Here is an 18,230-nt window from a genome sequence, read left to right on the forward strand (position 1 = left end):
GTGGAGAAAGTGAATAAGGAAGGAATTTATGCCCCTCATAACACAAAAACCAGAGATCACTCAATGAAATTAATAGGCAGCAGGTTTAAAACTAACATAAGAAAGTACTTTTGCATTGCAAGGGGATGTTGTGAAGACCAAAAATATAACTGGGTTCAAAAGGGAATTAGGTAAATTCATGGAGGATAGGTCTATCAATGGCTGTTAGCCAGCTAGTCAGAGATGCAACCCCATGCTCTGGGTGTCCCTAAACTCTTACTGCCAGAAGCTGGGACTTGATAACAGGATGGATCATTGGATAGTTGCCCTGTTCTGTTCATTCCCTCTGAAGCATTTGGCACTGGCCACTGTCAGAAGACAAGATACTGGGCTAGGTGGTCATTGGTCTGACCCAGTATGGCCATTATTATGCTAACATGTAACGTGCCACTGAGCATTCTTTTTAATCAAGTCCTTTGTGGTGGTATTCTCAAAAGATTCAGCTACTAGTTGGTACTTTTCATCTTGCAATTTTTGCCTAAACATTATCAAGACTAAAGTAAAAACAAAGATTTTTTTTAAATAAATTACTTTTGATTACGTATAATTACGTTATGTAATGCATGTTGTGTAACTATGTGCATACTGTTTGCAGATGGAGTCCATTAATTTCTGGCTGGATGCTGACATCTTAACTGGTGTCTCATTGCAACTCTTTTGGCATAATAAAGCCGATAATCCATACCACTGAACCACTTATGTTTTACTAATGATGGCAAAATCAACTTGAATTACTCTTTCTATAGATATCATCAGATTAGGCCTGAATAAAGACTGGTTGGGTCATTACAAAACCTAAACTTAATTTCCCCAATACTAATTTCTCCCTACTGTTATTCACACCTTCTTGTCAACTGTAATGGGCCGCTCTCTTACCACTTCAGAAGCTATTTCTCCTCCCTTGGTATCCTGCTGTTAATTGATTTATCTTGGTAGACTGACCTAACACTTGGTAAAGCAACCCACATCCTTTCCTGTCTTTATACCTGCTCCTGTATCTTTTACTTCATACATCTGATGAAGTGGGTTCTAGCCCACGGAAGCTTATGCCCAAATAAATTTGTTAGTCTCTAAGGTGCCATAAGGACTCCTTGGTTTCTTTCTCTAGTATTCTGTAACATTAAAAAATCTGGTATTATCTACTATTAACTGGTAACAAAGTACTATCACAATTTAACTTTGTGAGGGCTTGGTGTTAGACCTGTCTGTGTTAAAGTATAATATAAAAATTATGTTTTTAAGCATTTTCTTGAATATATATCTACATAATTGTTCTAGGTTTGTCATGTTTGATACCATTGTGTTTGTGGGAGAAAGGGCTTTCGAATGACACCAACTGACATTTTGTTATCAAAATTTCCACCAGCTGCAAGATTTGGAGCCGGGACAGCAGCAAGTCCCCCCTGCCATGCCACAGCAGGTGATACCATTGAAATTACAATTCTGTAGAGTTTTACAAATCAAGTAACACCTCCCTTCCCTTACTATCATTAACTTGCCCAAGGAATTACACATGGTCCAGACTATGATTTGATTCATTGCTAGCCAGAAAGACAGTAAAAGCTTTTACTTGCAAGTTTGGAATATCCAAAACATCCAGATTCAGAGTGCTGGTTTGTGTACTCATATGTTGGTCAAAAACATCAAATAAGGTATCCAGTCAACATTTCAAGGCTTCAGGTAGTTGTTCCTTAATGAACATGGGAAATCTTTTGTTTCATTATCCGTTTCCCCTATAGTGGAAAACCTGATTATTCTCAACATACTGAAAACTCTCTTTAACTGCTCTTATGTCTGAAATGTTCAGAGCACACCCTGAATGAACACCTAATTCTTCCTGAATGCTCTAACCCGGGGTCGGCAACCTTTCAGAAGTGGTGTGCCGAGTCTTCATTTATTCACTTTAATTTAAGGTTTTGTGTGCCAGTAATACATTTTAACTTTTTTCAGAAGGTCTCTCTCTATAAGTCTATATATTCTATAACTAAACTATTGTTGTATGTAAAGTAAACAAGGTTTTCAAAATGTTTAAGAAGCGTCATTTAAAATTAAATTAAAATGCTGATCTTACGCCGCCGACCTGCTTAGCCCGCTGCCAGTCTCGGGTTCCGTCTGCCGGCTCCTGCCAGCCAGGGTCCCGGCTGCTGGCCCGGGATCCCAGCCCTGCCCATATAGAGTGGGTACCTACTTCCTCCCTGGTTCGAGCTCATTCTCTTCCTCTCTCTCTGCATTGAGCTGAGGGTGGGAGTGCACTGAGCACAGGGCTGGGGGTGAAGGAGCAGGCTGGGGTTGGGGTGCAGGATCTGGCCAGGAGCTAGAATGAGGGAGGGGGCTCAGGGTTGGGGTAGGAGGTTTGTGTGTGGAGTGCTTAGCCGGGCAGCTCCCATTTGGTGCGAGGGGTGCAGGTAGGAATGGGGGGGTGCAGGAGCTCCCGTTTGGTGCTCACTGTGGAGGTGAGAATGTGGGGGGTGCAAGAGTCAGGGCATGAGGTGTGGGGGGGATGGGGATGTGTGGGGGTACAGGAGTCAGGGCAGGGGGTTGGGGGTGTTTGAGGAAGGTATAGGAGTCAGGGCATGGAGTGTGGGAGGCTGGGTATGTGTGGGGGTGCTGGAGTTAAGGCTGCGGTAGTGGAGGGTGCAGGGGTCAGGGCAGGAGGCTGAGGTGTGTGAGGGGTGCAGAGATCAGGGCAGAGGGCTGAGTGTGTGTGAGGGGGGTGCAAGGTTCATGGGAGAGGGCTGGGGTGTGTGTGAGGGGGGTGCAGGGGTCAGGGCAGAGGGCTGGGGGTGTGGGCTGGGGTTGTGGGGGTGCTCCTAGCCCCCTGCCCAGAGCGGCTCACGGCAGGGGGCTGGAGGGAATATGCCCTGATTCCACACCCCGTCCCCAAGGCCCCATCCCCACCTCCTCCCCGGAGCTGTGAGCACACTGCGGCTCCACTTCTCCCGCTCCCTCGCAAGGGCCATCAGCTGATCGGCGGTAGGGGGGGGGAGGGGGGAGCTTGCCTGCCCTGCAGCAGCAGCCGCCGGCGGCAGCGGGACCAAGCTTCTTCAACCTGCCCCCGCGTGGAGAGGCAGAGAAGAGTGGGCCGGGGCGGGCAGGATTTTTCATGGCACGCTGCTGCCTGCCGGGATCCCGGCCTGGGTTCGGCAGCGGGCCCTGAGCGGGGCCGGCGGCTGGGACCCGGCAGACAGCAGCGTGCCATTAAAAATTGGCTGGCGTGCCGTGTTTGGCACGCATGCCATAGGTTGCCGACCCTTGCTCTAACCAAAGGTGATCGAAAGGCTATATTTCCAAACGAGCTATGCTCCTAAGCCATGGTCTGGCCACTACGTGCAAAGTGGTCCTAAAACAGTCCTATCCAACCTTGGAGGGTCTCTTGAATGGTGGACTCTCAGGAAGAATATAGATACCGTGGTGGCTCCTACCTCCCTCCCTGCCATCAGAGAAAAGAGGTCGTGGTCAGAGTGTCCGTACATCCTGTAGAGAACTGACTGTTATAATAGCAGCCTTAAGGCCGCTTCAAATTTGTGTCAGGCACTGAGCTTCTGCAGAGCACATCCGGGATTAGAGGAAGACAAAGGCCACTCCTACTTCTAAGTTGTGCCCGATGCCTTCCAACCACAGCTAAGGACCTTGGGTCCCCTGGCGCTGTGCCCAGCTGTGCTTTGCAAACAATGAGCTGAAAGTTCTTAATCACCAGTGGCTTTAGTATTTGATGCGTTTGGCCTGGGAACGTAGGAATTGCCATAGCAAGTCTGGCCCAGGGGGTCTGTGTAATCCAGTGTCATGTCTTTGACAGTGGACAGCACCAGTTCCTTCTGGAGGAAGGTACAGAAATCCCTGTAATGAACAATTTTGGAATAACCTGTCATCAAGGGAAGTTTCTTACTTACTCTGGAAAGTTAGTATTTGGCTAATGACCTAAAGCATGATGGTTTCTGTATCCCGTATATTTTAACATTTTTAGTGTACTCTGTATGTTCTCATTAATCAGATAAATGTTTAATCTTTTTTTAATCCTGGTGAACTTTTGACTTCACTGATGTTGTTTTGTGGCATGGGGTTACACAAATTAATTATGTTTTGTATAAGCAAGGCAGCATTTGACTCTTTGCAATGTTCTTATGATCCTTCATTGCTCTTTGCTCCCTGGTATTCCTATAGCCACAAATATTCTAACAGAAATTAAATATATCAGAAGTGAGGAAGCAGGACTGCAAGAAAGTAAAGAAAATTGAGGAGTAGAGACACTGTGATATACCCAAGATCAAACAGCAAATGGGCTCCAGAAAGCCAGGAACAGAACCAAGTCTCCTCACTTCCATTTCCATGCCCTGGCCACCAGATCATCCTGATATCCAGTAACTCAAATTCACATCCCAACACTGCCAATTCAAGCCTTTTGGAACTATGTTTGCACTGTATGTCAAAATGCATAGGAGCCAGTTACACAGGAGTGCGTGCATTCCTGTATCTGGACAAGTGGCTGATCAATGACAGCACTTCAAAAAGGATTTCAAAGATAAGTCATATCAGCATTGAGGTGCTGAAATCACTAACTTTCTTATACTACTCAGATCCCCAAGTTGTTTTGCTGATACTAGAATATATAGGAGTCCTGCTAGCCATTGTTTAGATGAAATCGTTGTTGTTTAAGAGTCAGACACTGTAGAATTCATGGTCAGAATAAAAGAGGCATGAGAGGCCTCAGGAAGTCATGTAGTTTTATATAGGGTTGGAATGGTTTATCTTTAGATTTACTTTAAAAGACCTTTTAAAGTGCATTCTTTCTTTTGTTTTTTTTAAAATACAAATTGTATTTCATTAGCACTCAGAGAAACCAATCAATGAATACAGATATTGTCTGCTGTAACATAAACTGAATTTCTGAAGCTTTGTATGAATATTTTAGTTCCTCTGTAGTATTAATCAGTTTATTCTTTCCCTTCATTCTGTTTCACTCAAAACAAAACAGAATTCTCCCTCCACCTGTCACGAGAGGAAGGTTTGTCACTTTTCATTGCCTTTTGCTTCATTTGTTTAATAAAGAATTGATTGCTCTTTGTACTGTAACTTTATTTGTGTAAGCCATTTCTTACATGCTCATCATAACATAAATTATTGCTTTTATTGTAATTCCCTGATAGTCTGTGGCCAGGTACTTAAAGTGTATATGTTCTTTTTCCACTTCTTATAGATATAGAAGGATACGGTACCTTATGGAATTACACTGTATTCTCATTTCACCTTGCAAAGCAGTCAGTAAATCACACCAACAAATTTCTGTGTTTTAGTCAAAACCATTATTCATTAAAAATTAACTAGAGGTGATTGTGATGGGTTGGACCCCTTGGAAGCCACCTGATGTGCTGAGGTACCACTGAGTCTACCTGTTCTGCTAACATGGGCCCTCCTTTAACCTGTCTTGCTGAGCCAGGCTCTTAAAACCTCCTCTAACACACACACACAGGCAGGGCCACTCCCAGCTGCAGATGAGCTCCGGGAGGACTCGGCTTCAGGGACTTGCTCCAACACTCAGATGTCCACCTCCCTTGGAGTGCAGATCCAAAGATATATCATGAAATTTGCCCCTTCCCTCAATATGGAGAGAGGTGCACGCTTCTTACCCCCCCCCCCCACACACACACGTTAATAATTACAGAAACTGGGTTTAATAATAAAACAATTTTTTTTAACTGTAAAAGGCAGATTTTAAGTGGTAAAAGGGATAACAAACAGAACAAAGAAGACTACTAAGCAAATGAAATCAAACACGCAAACTAAGCTAGTTTCACGAAAGAAATTGGTTACAGTTAGTATTTCTCACCCTAGAAATTGTTGCAGGCAGTTTGCAAAGTTTCTGTGGTTTAGAGTTCCAGTTATATTCTTTTTCAGACTAGACCCTTGTTTCAGTCTGGACTCCCCCCGCCTTCCCTTTTGCAGTCTTTCTTTTTGGGCAGATAGGCCACGGAGAGGAGAAGTACTGTTAGCCTTCCTTCCCACCCTTAAATAGGATTTACATGAGGCAGGAATCCTTTGTGTCCCAAACTTGACCTCCCTTCCCTTACATTAGAAAGTTACAAGAAGTCTCAGGTAATGTTTTAGTATCAGGAGACAAGACCACCTGACTCTGTAGGATCACCGCGTCCATGAGTCAGTGGCAGTATGAAGCGTCCACAGGAAAGCCAAGCTTTTCACAGTCTATCGTCCTCGCTGATGGGCCATCTGCCCTGTCTGGCTTTGTACCTGTAGTGTTAGCAGTGGGTGTCACCCAAAGTAGCATAGTTGAAATACAGATATATAGTTAATATTGCTAACTTCAGATACAGAAAGGTTACAGGCATACAAATTGAATAATCACATTCAGTAAATCATAACCTTTCCAATGATATCTCACATGAGCCATCTTGCATAAAGTATATTTCAGTTATGTCATATTCATATCATAAGTATATTTTTATAAAGGATATGGAATAGCACATCAGTGATGCTTTGATTTTATGCTCCCCAACCTATCAAAGTTTATCTCTATGCTAATCTTCAAAATCAAAAGTCTACATATTCTGTCTGGTGGCATACAAAATCTCTCTCTTTTTTAGTAAAACCATAATTTCAAATTGCTACAATACAAGTGACAAAATATGGTGCAATGTAGATGCATTGTCATGCAAAGAGTATTTTGATTTGATCATGTGCTATAATATTCTTTGTTCACTTATGATTGATTCTACCTGTATAATTTCGATAATGCTCTGGTACCCATTGTAAAGAATGCTCTATAAGTCTTCATGTTCCATTTGTTTGAACCTTTTGATTTTATCCTTATAGCGTAAGGAAGAATTCTTTGTTTTAAAGAAACTGTCTTGTTCTTTCTGCTTGCGCTTTAAAGAAAATATTTTAATTCACTACAGCAACAGGAGATCTGGTGTACTACTGAATGTAAATAAGTTCCTGCATACTTGTCGTCTTACACTGATAGTATCATAAGACAAGTAATGACAGATTAAGACCTGCCTAGCAGAGGGAAAACTAAATTACAAGACTTTTATTAAGGCATAAATAAACCTATTAACCGTTATCTGGAATACCAATTAGTAGAAGGAGCACTGACAATTTTATTTATCAACATTAAACACAATTATTAATTACAGACCTGACGAATCTAGCAGTAAGCAGGACATGTTGGGTGTGCTGGGGCCTTAAGTCCATTATATGAGAAGGATGATTACCAAAATCCTGTGGGAAAATAAGTAATTGTAGCTGTAAAATTTTAATTGCCTTGGAATAAGGTAAATTATATTCTCTTGTCTCAGAATATAAATAGTATGGCATTAAGGTACCAAGCCTCACTAGTTTTAAAGAGCAAATTATTTAGACAACTATGCTGGAAAAAAAGAAGAAAAACAGTTATAAATTTGCATTTTAAATATTGCAATAAAGTGATTTACCTTCTGCTGTCAAATGTGTGAACACATACAAAGATATTTGTCATACAGTATATAGTTTGCGTCCATCAGAAACGTTTGCATTTTATTAATCCAAAGGTTGGACTATACAAGAAAAAGGACTTAAAATACAGTATTGGAGGAGAACACAGAATTATTTGGTAAATTATATATTAACAAAATAATTATTTTTATTGGGTCAAATTCTGCCCTCATGTTTGTTGTACATGTAGCTCCAGTGGTAGTCAGTAGAAGCAGCGTGTTCTAGCTGAAGGTAGAATTTGGCCCAAATTCTCTACTTGGGGAGGGCTCCTTTTGATTGGAATAGGAGCATTGGCTGAGTAAGGACTTCAGGATCAAGCCCAGTGCGTTCAGTCTTCCTCTCTTAGTTCAATGGCAACATTCCCAACAATCTTATTCAGACATACGTCGGTTTTTGTAAAATGAGAATTAGAAAGAACCTACTTTTTAAATCTGTATTTCTTTTTTTTCTTTAAGATCCAAATTCCTGGCTTTGTGGACACTTCCTCATAAGTGCCGCCAGGAATTCTTTTTCAAAACTCATGGACAAACTTAATGTATTAATGGAGACTATAGCAGTGGATTGCAGCAGGACCATCACATATGCAGAGAAGGACTCCTTGGTTCACAGACTGGCTCGTGGACTTCATAAAATAAATGCACAGGCACTAAAATCTGGACTAGGTGATAGAATACCCATTACAGTATGTATATTTCTTGCTGATTTATATATATATAAAATTCTACAGAATAATTATAGTAGAGCTTTCAAAATAGTTATGATGCTAATTTCATTTTCAGGTTGTGCTTCACAGCTGACTTTTAATTTAATCACCATTTAATTTTGTATACAGGTTAGTTTACACCTGAAAAGATCGGGCCCTGAATCAGTTACGTCTTTTAATATGGTATTAAAGAATTGCAAGGCAAGAGATTTGGTTGTATCAAGCTTGAAATAATTTTTCTCTTCTAAATTCTGTCAAAATTTAAGTTTCTTCATAAGAACATCCTGTAACCCCTTTTGAGGTTAAGATTAATGATTTTGTTCAATTTTTTTTTTCACCTTCTCTTCTTCCAGTGTACTTTGGTAATGCAAAATACATGTTGTTTTTGCAAAAACTCAGTTAAACTTCTTCTCTCCAAATATCTACTCTATGCATGTATTTAGGAATTTTTCAATGACCCACAACAGCAGGTGAAACAGTGCTCTTTGTGTGCGTTGGTGGATGTGTGCAGAATGAAAACTTCATTTAATTTGCTTGGGTATTAAATGCTATTGATTTATTGCTAAAATAGCACATTTTATAGCACATAAAATTGTTTCCGTTTACTAACAGAAAAGCATAGCATCCTTGCAGACGCAAATATTTGAATTTACACAAAGGCTGCATACAGCAGAAGTGGAACGCCGTTCACTACGCTTAGAACTCTCAGAATTCAAACGGAATTTGAATGAGATGAAAAAAGAGGCTGACAAAGCCCAGAGCCTGCAAGAGCAATTAAATGCATTTAAGCAATCTGTAAGTATATTTAATTTAGAAAAGACTGGCTTAAAGGAAAGCCTCCTTCTACATGTTTTTGATTTGTGTTCTTTAGAAAAATAAGTATAAATCCAATTATTAACAGAATTTTCCAGAAAACTTGCCCCGCGAATGTCACCAAGCTGCAAGCCAGATGTATTAAAAGGTGACTCTTTTCCATAGGAGTTTCTCTTTATTTTGCAGAATGAGATATTGTGGGTGAATTACACTTTTGCTCTTTGACAGACCCAGTTTTTCTTTCATATGCTGAAAATGTTCTTTTCTGATTTACACACCATAAAGGACTTATATATGTTCCCTCAAATAGGGCAGTCAGGCATATTTAATAAGTACATTCATGACAACATTGCACAGCATAAACGCAATATTTTAAGCTCTGTTTTACCCTTGCTCCATATTCTGATGCACCTCTTTACTGTATCTTTTGTTATGGGTCAAGTCCTGAAGCTAGTTTGTGTCAATAAGTGCAATCTTGAAAATAGTTTCTCTTGTGGATTTATGCAGATGATTTTAAACACATCCCCAGCAGCCTGTATTTGGCAAACCCTCTCTCTGTGCTTCTTCCTGGAGCCATTGGATTTACTACAGCCGTAAGGCTGCGTTGATCACTGTACAGCTACAGTTGATAGAGATGAAAGGAAGGGACTAAAAACAGGTCCCCTTATCTTTTTAAAAAAACCCAAACTCTTTTGCACCGGATCAATGGAATTACTTCAAGGGCTATATCCTCCATTGTCTCTTGACTGTGCAGGGAGTGGAGGTTTTTTTCAGACTGATGCGTCCTCATTGCAGATCAGAAGCTGTTCTCCATTGTATCCGTGTGACAGACCCTCCAGAGCTGTCAGGGAGTAATTCATTCTCCTCTAGGAGGTTGGAGATGCACTGGGCATCTTCACTGCCTCCCCTAACAAAATGCTGAGCTCATTTCTGTAGGGAGCGTTCAGATCAAGTCAATCTTCACCCAGGAAAAGGGACTGAACAGTCATACGAGTGCTCTGCAGCTTCTCTGGTGTGTGTAGAAACATCCTCTTTTTGGGATGTGTAGTAGCTTCCACAAATTGTGATGGATTTATTTTCTGAGGACTTGTCGACACCTAACAACCATGTGCACCAGAGGGGTATGATTTCTTAAGCACACCAACATGTCGTGCACTAACTGGGCCGTGTGGACCCTGCTGTCGTGAACTAAAAGTTCCCTATTGTGTATTAATGTAGTGCTGCATCAAACAGTGGAGATACAGAACACTTTGATCTGCTAACTTAATTTTCCCACATCAAGGGTCTGTCCATTGTGCTTACTGTCTCCAGCAGGTAGAACAGCTGAACAAGGGTATCTCATGTCTTCAGTTTTATTTTTAACAAGCTTTTTTCCCTTACACTTTCTTAAATTGTCAGATTAAATTGTCACTTTTTAGATTGTCAGTTAAGTGCTATCCTTCAGGAGAGACTTCCTTTCTTTGTCTTCTGGAGCGCTCTGTGAGAAGCAGGTCCACACAGGAATTTGTAAGGGTTTAACAGGCTGTGTACTGAAAAGCAGAAATACTCATCTGCAAATTCCCTACTTTAGTAAACACTACTTTTTTTTTAAACAATTGAGATATGTCCTCTTGGATCTGTTTTGGAATCAAGAAAAAATTATCAGTTTACTTTGTAAATACACTACAGATTTCCTTGAGAAAATACAACAAATAAAGTAATTTAACATGAATGTTTTGCAATGATCTTCACTTTAGGAAAAAAGGTCTCTTGGGCAGATATTGAGTATTTAAAAACTTTTTGCATTAGAAAGTTGTGTCTTAGCAAGTGGAATTCTAAAAGTGAAGTGTATAAACATTGGAGTTACTCCATGATAGAACACAATTTATTTCCTTTATCAGAAATTGATCACCCATGAGAGGTTTGAAAGTGCATGTGAAGAACTGAATAATGCATTACATCGAGAGCAGGAAGCACAAATGCTTTTGAATGAGCAGTCACAGCAGTTACAGGAGTTAAATTATAAACTGGAATTGCACTCAAGTGAAGAAGCGGACAAAAACCAAACCCTAAGTGAAGCTGTAAAGGTAGGACAATATTGCTTCTAAATAGAGAACAGAAGTTGTTTCCCTCTCAAGTGCATGGGCCCACATTGGCAGCCCTCACAACTACTCTCAGAATAATCCCATGGAAGTAAATTGGACTGTTTGCAGGAATAAGGATTTCTCTGTCCAATGAGAGTTGAGGGTGATCAGGAGATACTTATTACCTTTTACGATGAGGTCTTGTAAGGTGTAGCGTCCATTTTTAATATTGGGAGTGGCATACGTGCACTGGAAAATATCACTATTTATATGTTGTTAGGATTAGGATTTAGAAGCTGTCCCTTTCATAAGGGATAACAAGGAGGAAAGGAAATGCAGTGAACGTCAAGACTACAATTTTGTCAAAATGAAGGAGTGGAAAGGAATATGATCAGAAATCAGAATAATTAATAGATTAAAGCCAGAAAAGACCATTTTGATGATCTAATCTGATCACCTGCATATCACAAACCATAACCTTTCTCCAAATAATTCCCGCATCAAGCCCAATAGCTTGTGGTCAAACTAGATCATATTTTTTAGAATGGGATCCATTCTTGATTTAAATGTGACGGAGAATTTACCACTTCCATATATTGTATGTAGGCTAGAATGGAGCTGAACAGGTATTTTAAGGTAAGGGTGTGACGCTTAAACTTGATGTGAACTAGTAAGAGCCAGTAGAGGTATTTAGAGAAGTGTCATAATCTATAATTTTTGCAATTACATTTTGGGTAAGCCAAAAGGTAGCAGATCATGGACAACTATTATACCTTAAGGTCAGAAAGAAAGGGTTGGTTCTTCAATACATTGTGGAGAACGAAGTGGCACAATGTTGCAAATGTGAGTGGTGGGGAAAATAGGGGTGTCACCTGTAACTGAGTGATGAAATGGGAAAGGATAACAGAGCTCAGTGTTGGATGTGTTAATCTTGAGCTGACAGCAGACTAGCCAGGATATTTTGCAGAGATGGTTAGGTTTTTAAAACTGATAAAAGAAGATGGGTAAGGTATTAAGATATAGATTTGAGAGTCATTGGCATAATGAGTGTGTGATTAACCATGAAATTGATCAGTGATAAGGTGAAAAGGAGGGGGCCAACAACAGAGAATTGTGAGAATCCAACAGAGCGGGGAAGAAGATGAACTGTGAAAGAAGAGAAGTCAAGAGGTTGGAAGAAAACCAAGAATATAGGCTACAAAAACCAATAGAATACAGGGCACCAACGAGAGAGTAATCAACAATATCAGAGTATTAAAGGGGTCAAGGAGGATGAAGATGGAACAGAGGGCATAAGCTTTTGGTCAGAAAGAAGTCAGTGGAGTGGAGTGGAAAGTGAAGAGGATTTATTGGATTATAGCCTGAAGTGAGTTAGAAGAAAATAAGTTAAAGGCACTTTAAATATCATATTGTAAACAAATTTCTTTACTTCTACGTTACTAAAAACACATTAGACTATTAAAGGAGAAATTGAAAATTTCAGTTGAAAAGTGGACATTGAAAATTCCAATTTGTTTGATACTATTTACTTGGTCTGCACTTGGTCTAGACAATGAAAATTAGTGAAGTGTATTCTCTCTTCTGTTTAGTCACCTTCACTTTCAGATTTTTAGTGCTGCAGTATTTTTGTTTCAAACACAGCAGGGGTATGTTTTAAACTGTTTTCATTGGATTTTTTATATATTTATATACACTATGAAAACCCTTCTGTTGCTCTTGGGCTTTATAAAGGCTTTAAAAAAAATTGGACCAAATATAAATAGATAATGTCATTTAAAGCAGCAGTTCTAAATGGCCTAGTCAAGAGCTTAGAGGTGAAAGAGGGGAATGGAGATGGTAGTTAGGGAGAGGTGTGAGGTCAAGAATGTGGGGTTTTCTTTAGAATGGTGGATGCTAGGGAAGGGGCCAAAAGAGAAGTAGTAGTTCACAGTAGGAGATAGTAACTATTATAATTTGAAGTCTTCATCGGAATTAGTTGCAAGTTGCCTTTATATACTCCTACATGTAACCAAACTTAATAGATAACTCCCTAGCTTTTTATAGTAAGAAAGCAATTAAAATATCTCTTTCTAAGATCTGTTTGTTCACTACAATGGAGGATTTTGTTTTCTAGTCTTCAGAAATGAAGATGAACCTTTCCTTTAGAATAATGTATTATATTAGTTGGAGGATACCACTTCTTATTTTCGAGCTTGTTTTTTTTATTGAACAAAAAGTCATATAGCCCTTTCCACTGTAGTATACCTTATTGTCATAATTTTGCGGTTTACACCTCCAACAGTTGTTGGCTATTGGGATATTATGGTTTATTCTGGCTAGATTGCATAAATGTAATCCACTGGAACAGGCTGAGATTTTACCCTCTCATGATAGGGTGAAATCCAAGAATGTGGAGGAAATAGATATTCGAAAGACTGCATGCCACATTTCACATTTGTATTAATAGTTCACTTGTCTTTTGAGAAACTATGCAGAAAATAGAATGGACAACATCCTCAAATCTGACAGTGTTGATATTTTCTTTGGTTTGTTTGGCCCAAGGACAACTACAGCGCTCAAAACTCATCCATTGATAACTTTTTTGAAGGGAATACGGCCAACTAGGTGCCCAGCCTTGACTATTTAGTCCTTTTTAGTTTTGGCTACTGAGATTATTTTAGAACCACTGAAGGAAGAGAATTTTTTAAAAATCAACAAAGTAGTGGGGTAGCATACATGTTAATGTTCACCAGTCTTTTCTTAACCTCTGGCTTTGTTTGAATCTATAAAATATTATATTTTATTTACAAATCATCCTCTACTCTACCCCTTGCTCTTTTCTTTCCTATTGCTTTCACTCCTCTTCAGATTATTGTTGTTCTGAAAGTCAATAAAACAATCCAAATAATAACTGCAAATTTAAATATTTCTTGGATTTGGGGAGTAAGAATTTTTCATGCAGGATGATACAGGACTATTGCGGTAACAAGTGATAGAAATATTTTGTATTAAGAACTCATGTTACTTTTCAGATTTTTAAAAATTATATAACTATTTTGTTTATCACAAGTTTTTTTTGCTAGTTGCCTGAATCCTACATCTATTCAGGATTAATGTCAAAGGCAGAAAAATAATTTGTACTTGTGTCCCACATATTTTAACTGGCAGGTAGTCTCTTCTTCAGCTGTTTAGATTCAGACAATGCCTTTTTTGTGAGCTGCAAGATCATTCTTTTCATTAAAGATATATAACTGAAGAATCATGTCCCGTCACACTCTCTAAATCATTTATAAATGAACCCAACACAAAAGCATGTACAAAATTAGAGAGTAGCACATTGTATAAAAAGTGAGCTGTAGCTCACGAAAGCTCATGCTCAAATAAATTGGTTAAGGTGCCACAAGTCCTCCTTTTCTTTTTACATTTTAAGATGAATTTTTAACTGAATTTGACAAAGGAATGATCTTGATGAAATTTTAACAGCTGAAGCTAAAATAGTACACATTGAAATCTTTTTAAAAAACATGATTACCTTACAATATCAATTTGTCATAATTTTCTAACAAAAAGAATAAAACGAAGAAATTGTTCAGCAATTTGAAATTTGATTCCCTGGTTTGAAATTTATACGCACTTCAGTAGTAATCAGTAAGGAGATATCTCAGCTTTCACTTACTTTCATAAAGTAGGTTTATTAAAGAGGTGTTGCTTAATTTCTTAGCCTTATCAATTTAAATTTTAATCCCATATATTTTTATCTTCTTAATGGCATTTACCACTGAGACACACATGGTAGCCAATTACATTTCAAGGTCAGATAGGACTAAGCAACAATTCTAATGAAACAAGTGGTGTAAGATTAGGTAAGTTACTAGCTCTGATCCCAACTGTCTGTGTAGGAAAAGAAAGAGTTTTTGTGCTTGCTAACCAGGTATCCAAAGCACAAAGTAAAGAATTTTACTTATGCTAAAACCATGTGTTCATTCCAAACAGTAAAATCCTCATTTTACCTACCTACAGGCACTATATATATATATCCAATTCATTTTAGAGATGCATGTTAATACTATAAAATATAATTAAAGAATTTTACTACACAGTAATTTATGAAAGGATTCCTTGTAAATTGATAATGAACAGGGCAATATCTTGCATACATCTTTGGTTCTGAGTGTGCCATGTTGTGTCCTGTAACTTATTACTGACCTAGTCCAAAAGCATTAAACAATATTTGAAGGGGAATAACTTTTGGGGCTAGATTCTGATCTCATTTACACTGTCATTAACACTGAGTGGCTCTGTTGAGTTCAGTGAAGTAACTCTTGATTTATAGCTGTGCGAGAGCAGAGTTCAGTCCTGGAGTTTTGAGAATGTATTTACTGTAGCAGTCCCTTCTAGATCGGAGTTGAGATGAGCCGTTTGGTTTTTTAGGTAGCCATAACTATACCCTCCTTTTAAAAAGCCTAGTGTTCTTTAACTAAATTGAAACATATAGAGCTGAATTTACATCTGCTGGAGAGGAAATTGCAGGTACCTTGTGCCATTGGAATTGTACCCGTTCCCTGGCAGGCTCTCTGCTGCTGGAGTCCTTTAGTGGTACACACCTTACAGTGAACCTTTGTTGCTTAGGTTGGATGGTTTTGTTGTTTTGTACTAATAGTGTAAGTGTTTTAATTAGAAAATTATTTTAATTATTTGTTTTAAGTTATTTGCATTGTTGCACGGACTTTGAGAATGCCAAGTCGTTTTGATACATGGCAAAGGCAGTTTCTGTAGATGATAGTGTTTTAACTTTTACAGAGGGGAAAAAAAAAGTCACCCATCATATTCAATGGGAGACTTTGTATACGACAGCCTCCTCAAAGAGAATCACTAAGGATACACTCACTATAAAAACAGAAAATTAATTTTTTGAGTTTTTGTTTTTTAATCACTTCCCATGAGCTTTGTTATTGGAGTGACAGTCAAGCTTTAGGATGTTCTCTGGGATGCAGTTGATTCCCAGTAACTTGTATGTCACATCAGCAAGAAGGGGCAGTTCTACACATTGTCTCTATTAAATTAAAAGCTGTTCGTTAAAGAATGTAATGTAGCTGATTATTCATTAGTGTACAACTTAATAGGAAACTGTATTAATCAAATTTAGCATGTTAAAGAGAGAGTGTGTTCCCTTCTGAATTGGTTGGAGAGTAAAATTCATAATTCATTAATTAGTTAAATGTTTTAGTTGTTTAAAAGTTTCTATATATTGTATGTTTTCAGCACCTAAATAATTTATAAAGTAGCTAAGAATAGATTTTAAATTAGGTTGCCACCTGTCCTATTCTCAGTAGGGAAAGTCATGGATTTTTTTTCCCCCATGCCATAATGAGCCACATGTTAGACACTCTGTCCTGTATTTAAATTCTTGATTATTATCATTACCTTTGTTCACCAGTAAAATAAGGCAGATAAATTATAGAAAAAGCACGTGGTACCTCCACTGATCCTCCTCTTTCCCCCTCATCCAGTCTCGACAACAGACTACTTTCTAAATGGTCTTGCTTCGAAAGCTTATGTGAGCCAAAGACCCACCCCTAGTCTTGCCCTTCTGCCTCAGCCCATCCACGTCCCTGCATCATAGAACACCCTCTGTGGGATCCACAGGAAGAGAGGGCTGCTGCCACAGAGGCAGATGACCTCCCTTCTATGAGGCAGGGATATCCATACATTTTACACGGTTCTGTGGGGCCACACACCTTCCTCCTTGAATATTTGTGATAGGAAGTAGATTGCATTCCACCTCTTCATCTTTGTTTGCCATTGTAGCGGTATCAACACAGTGTCTCTCAAAACATGAATGTGAGTCAATTAAAAAATGTAATTTAAATGTAAGTTTTAACTTTCATCTTTGAACTGTTATAGGCTGTCCATAAAATATTCATTGTTACTAATGTTTTAGAAAATTACAAACACATACAAACAATAACGTTTGTCTTTTCAAGAATTGTAGTTATACAGTATATAGTAACTCTATTCAGCATCTGTAAAAACAACTGTTAATTATATTATACTGCCTCATCTAAGAATAGGGGTTTCTGTCAAAAAAGGAAGAAATAAAAAAGGTGGGGGGAGGCAGAAGTAACGGATTAAGAGCTCGATTGTGCATAGTGCTGAGCATTCTGGCCCCATCCAGCAAAGTACTTCACGTACACACTTAACTTCAAGCATATGCATAATCTTACTACTCACATCCATAAATGTGCTTAAATCCTTTGGTGGATTGGGGTTGAACTCTCAGCACCTTGAAGGATTGAACCCTAAAGAAGGCTGGCTACGAAGAGAGGTATTCCATGAAAGTGCCTAGGAAGGCTGGGGCATGTTTGCAAAGAACAGCTGCATGAGAGTCAATAGTTTAGGCTGCAATTTTAGCTCTGAGTAGCTGAGTAAAAGGTCAGAACTCTATTGCACTTCTTATTACATCAGTTAATGATTGGCACATGCATATAAAGCATTCTGATTTTATCATCGTTAAAATAGGGTGATATTACTTACCTACTTCACAGAATGCTTGGGCGTTTTTGTTCACTGCACTCTACTGTTAAATAAATAAATATGTTGACTTTGAATATAAAGATTAAATAAAAACAGAATTTGAAAGAATAACACTTTAACAAATAGATGACATGAAAACAATTAGTGTTTTATAGTCTTTTTTTAAAAAGTACAAAAATCACATTGGATGCTTGCTTAATCTTCTGCTTCTAGGATCTTAAAAAAATAAAAAACTGGAACTGAAGGCTCAATGGTATTATTGCTACATTGTAATTATACTAATAAACACCTCATCCATGACCTTGGAATTTATAGTGCAGTGGGAAAGATTTATTGACATGTACTTTGGAAGAAAAATGGGATTATTGCACAAGTATAATGCCTAGTTGTTTAGCACATGTACTTGCATACCATTTATCCCAGTTAGTTTAAAGCTTTAGACGATCTTTAAGTTTTCATTCAAAAATACAGGAAGGCTTTTTGTTAAATCCAGAGTCCTGAGAGATCTTTGTTGTAGTATTGAATTAACTACAAAGTAACCATGTTACTACCTTGAGATGTGCAGAGGGAATCAATAGACCTATAAAACTGCATATGATTTTTTTTTAATGTTC

At 38.6% G+C, this 18,230-nt stretch overlaps 1 protein-coding gene across 9 annotated transcripts in view; it reads left to right on the forward strand.

Moving 5' to 3' along the window:
- The window catches only part of CCDC171 (coiled-coil domain containing 171), a 238,783-nt gene that overhangs the window by 117,517 nt on the left and 103,036 nt on the right, over positions 1 to 18,230 (forward strand). For all 9 annotated transcript variants that reach the window (XR_013346211.1, XR_013346212.1, XM_077817681.1 and 6 more), the window contains exons 19-21: positions 7,980 to 8,206; positions 8,840 to 9,022; positions 10,921 to 11,106. Coding sequence is in view for 7 of the 9 variants with exons in the window: in XM_077817681.1 (XP_077673807.1) it covers positions 7,980 to 8,206; positions 8,840 to 9,022; positions 10,921 to 11,106 (596 nt within the window). In the remaining 2 variants the exon portion in view is untranslated. The remainder of the gene's footprint in view (positions 1 to 7,979; positions 8,207 to 8,839; positions 9,023 to 10,920; positions 11,107 to 18,230) is intronic.

This window comes from Eretmochelys imbricata, chromosome 5 (genome assembly GCF_965152235.1).
Source record: "Eretmochelys imbricata isolate rEreImb1 chromosome 5, rEreImb1.hap1, whole genome shotgun sequence".
NCBI lineage: Eukaryota > Metazoa > Chordata > Testudines > Cheloniidae > Eretmochelys > Eretmochelys imbricata.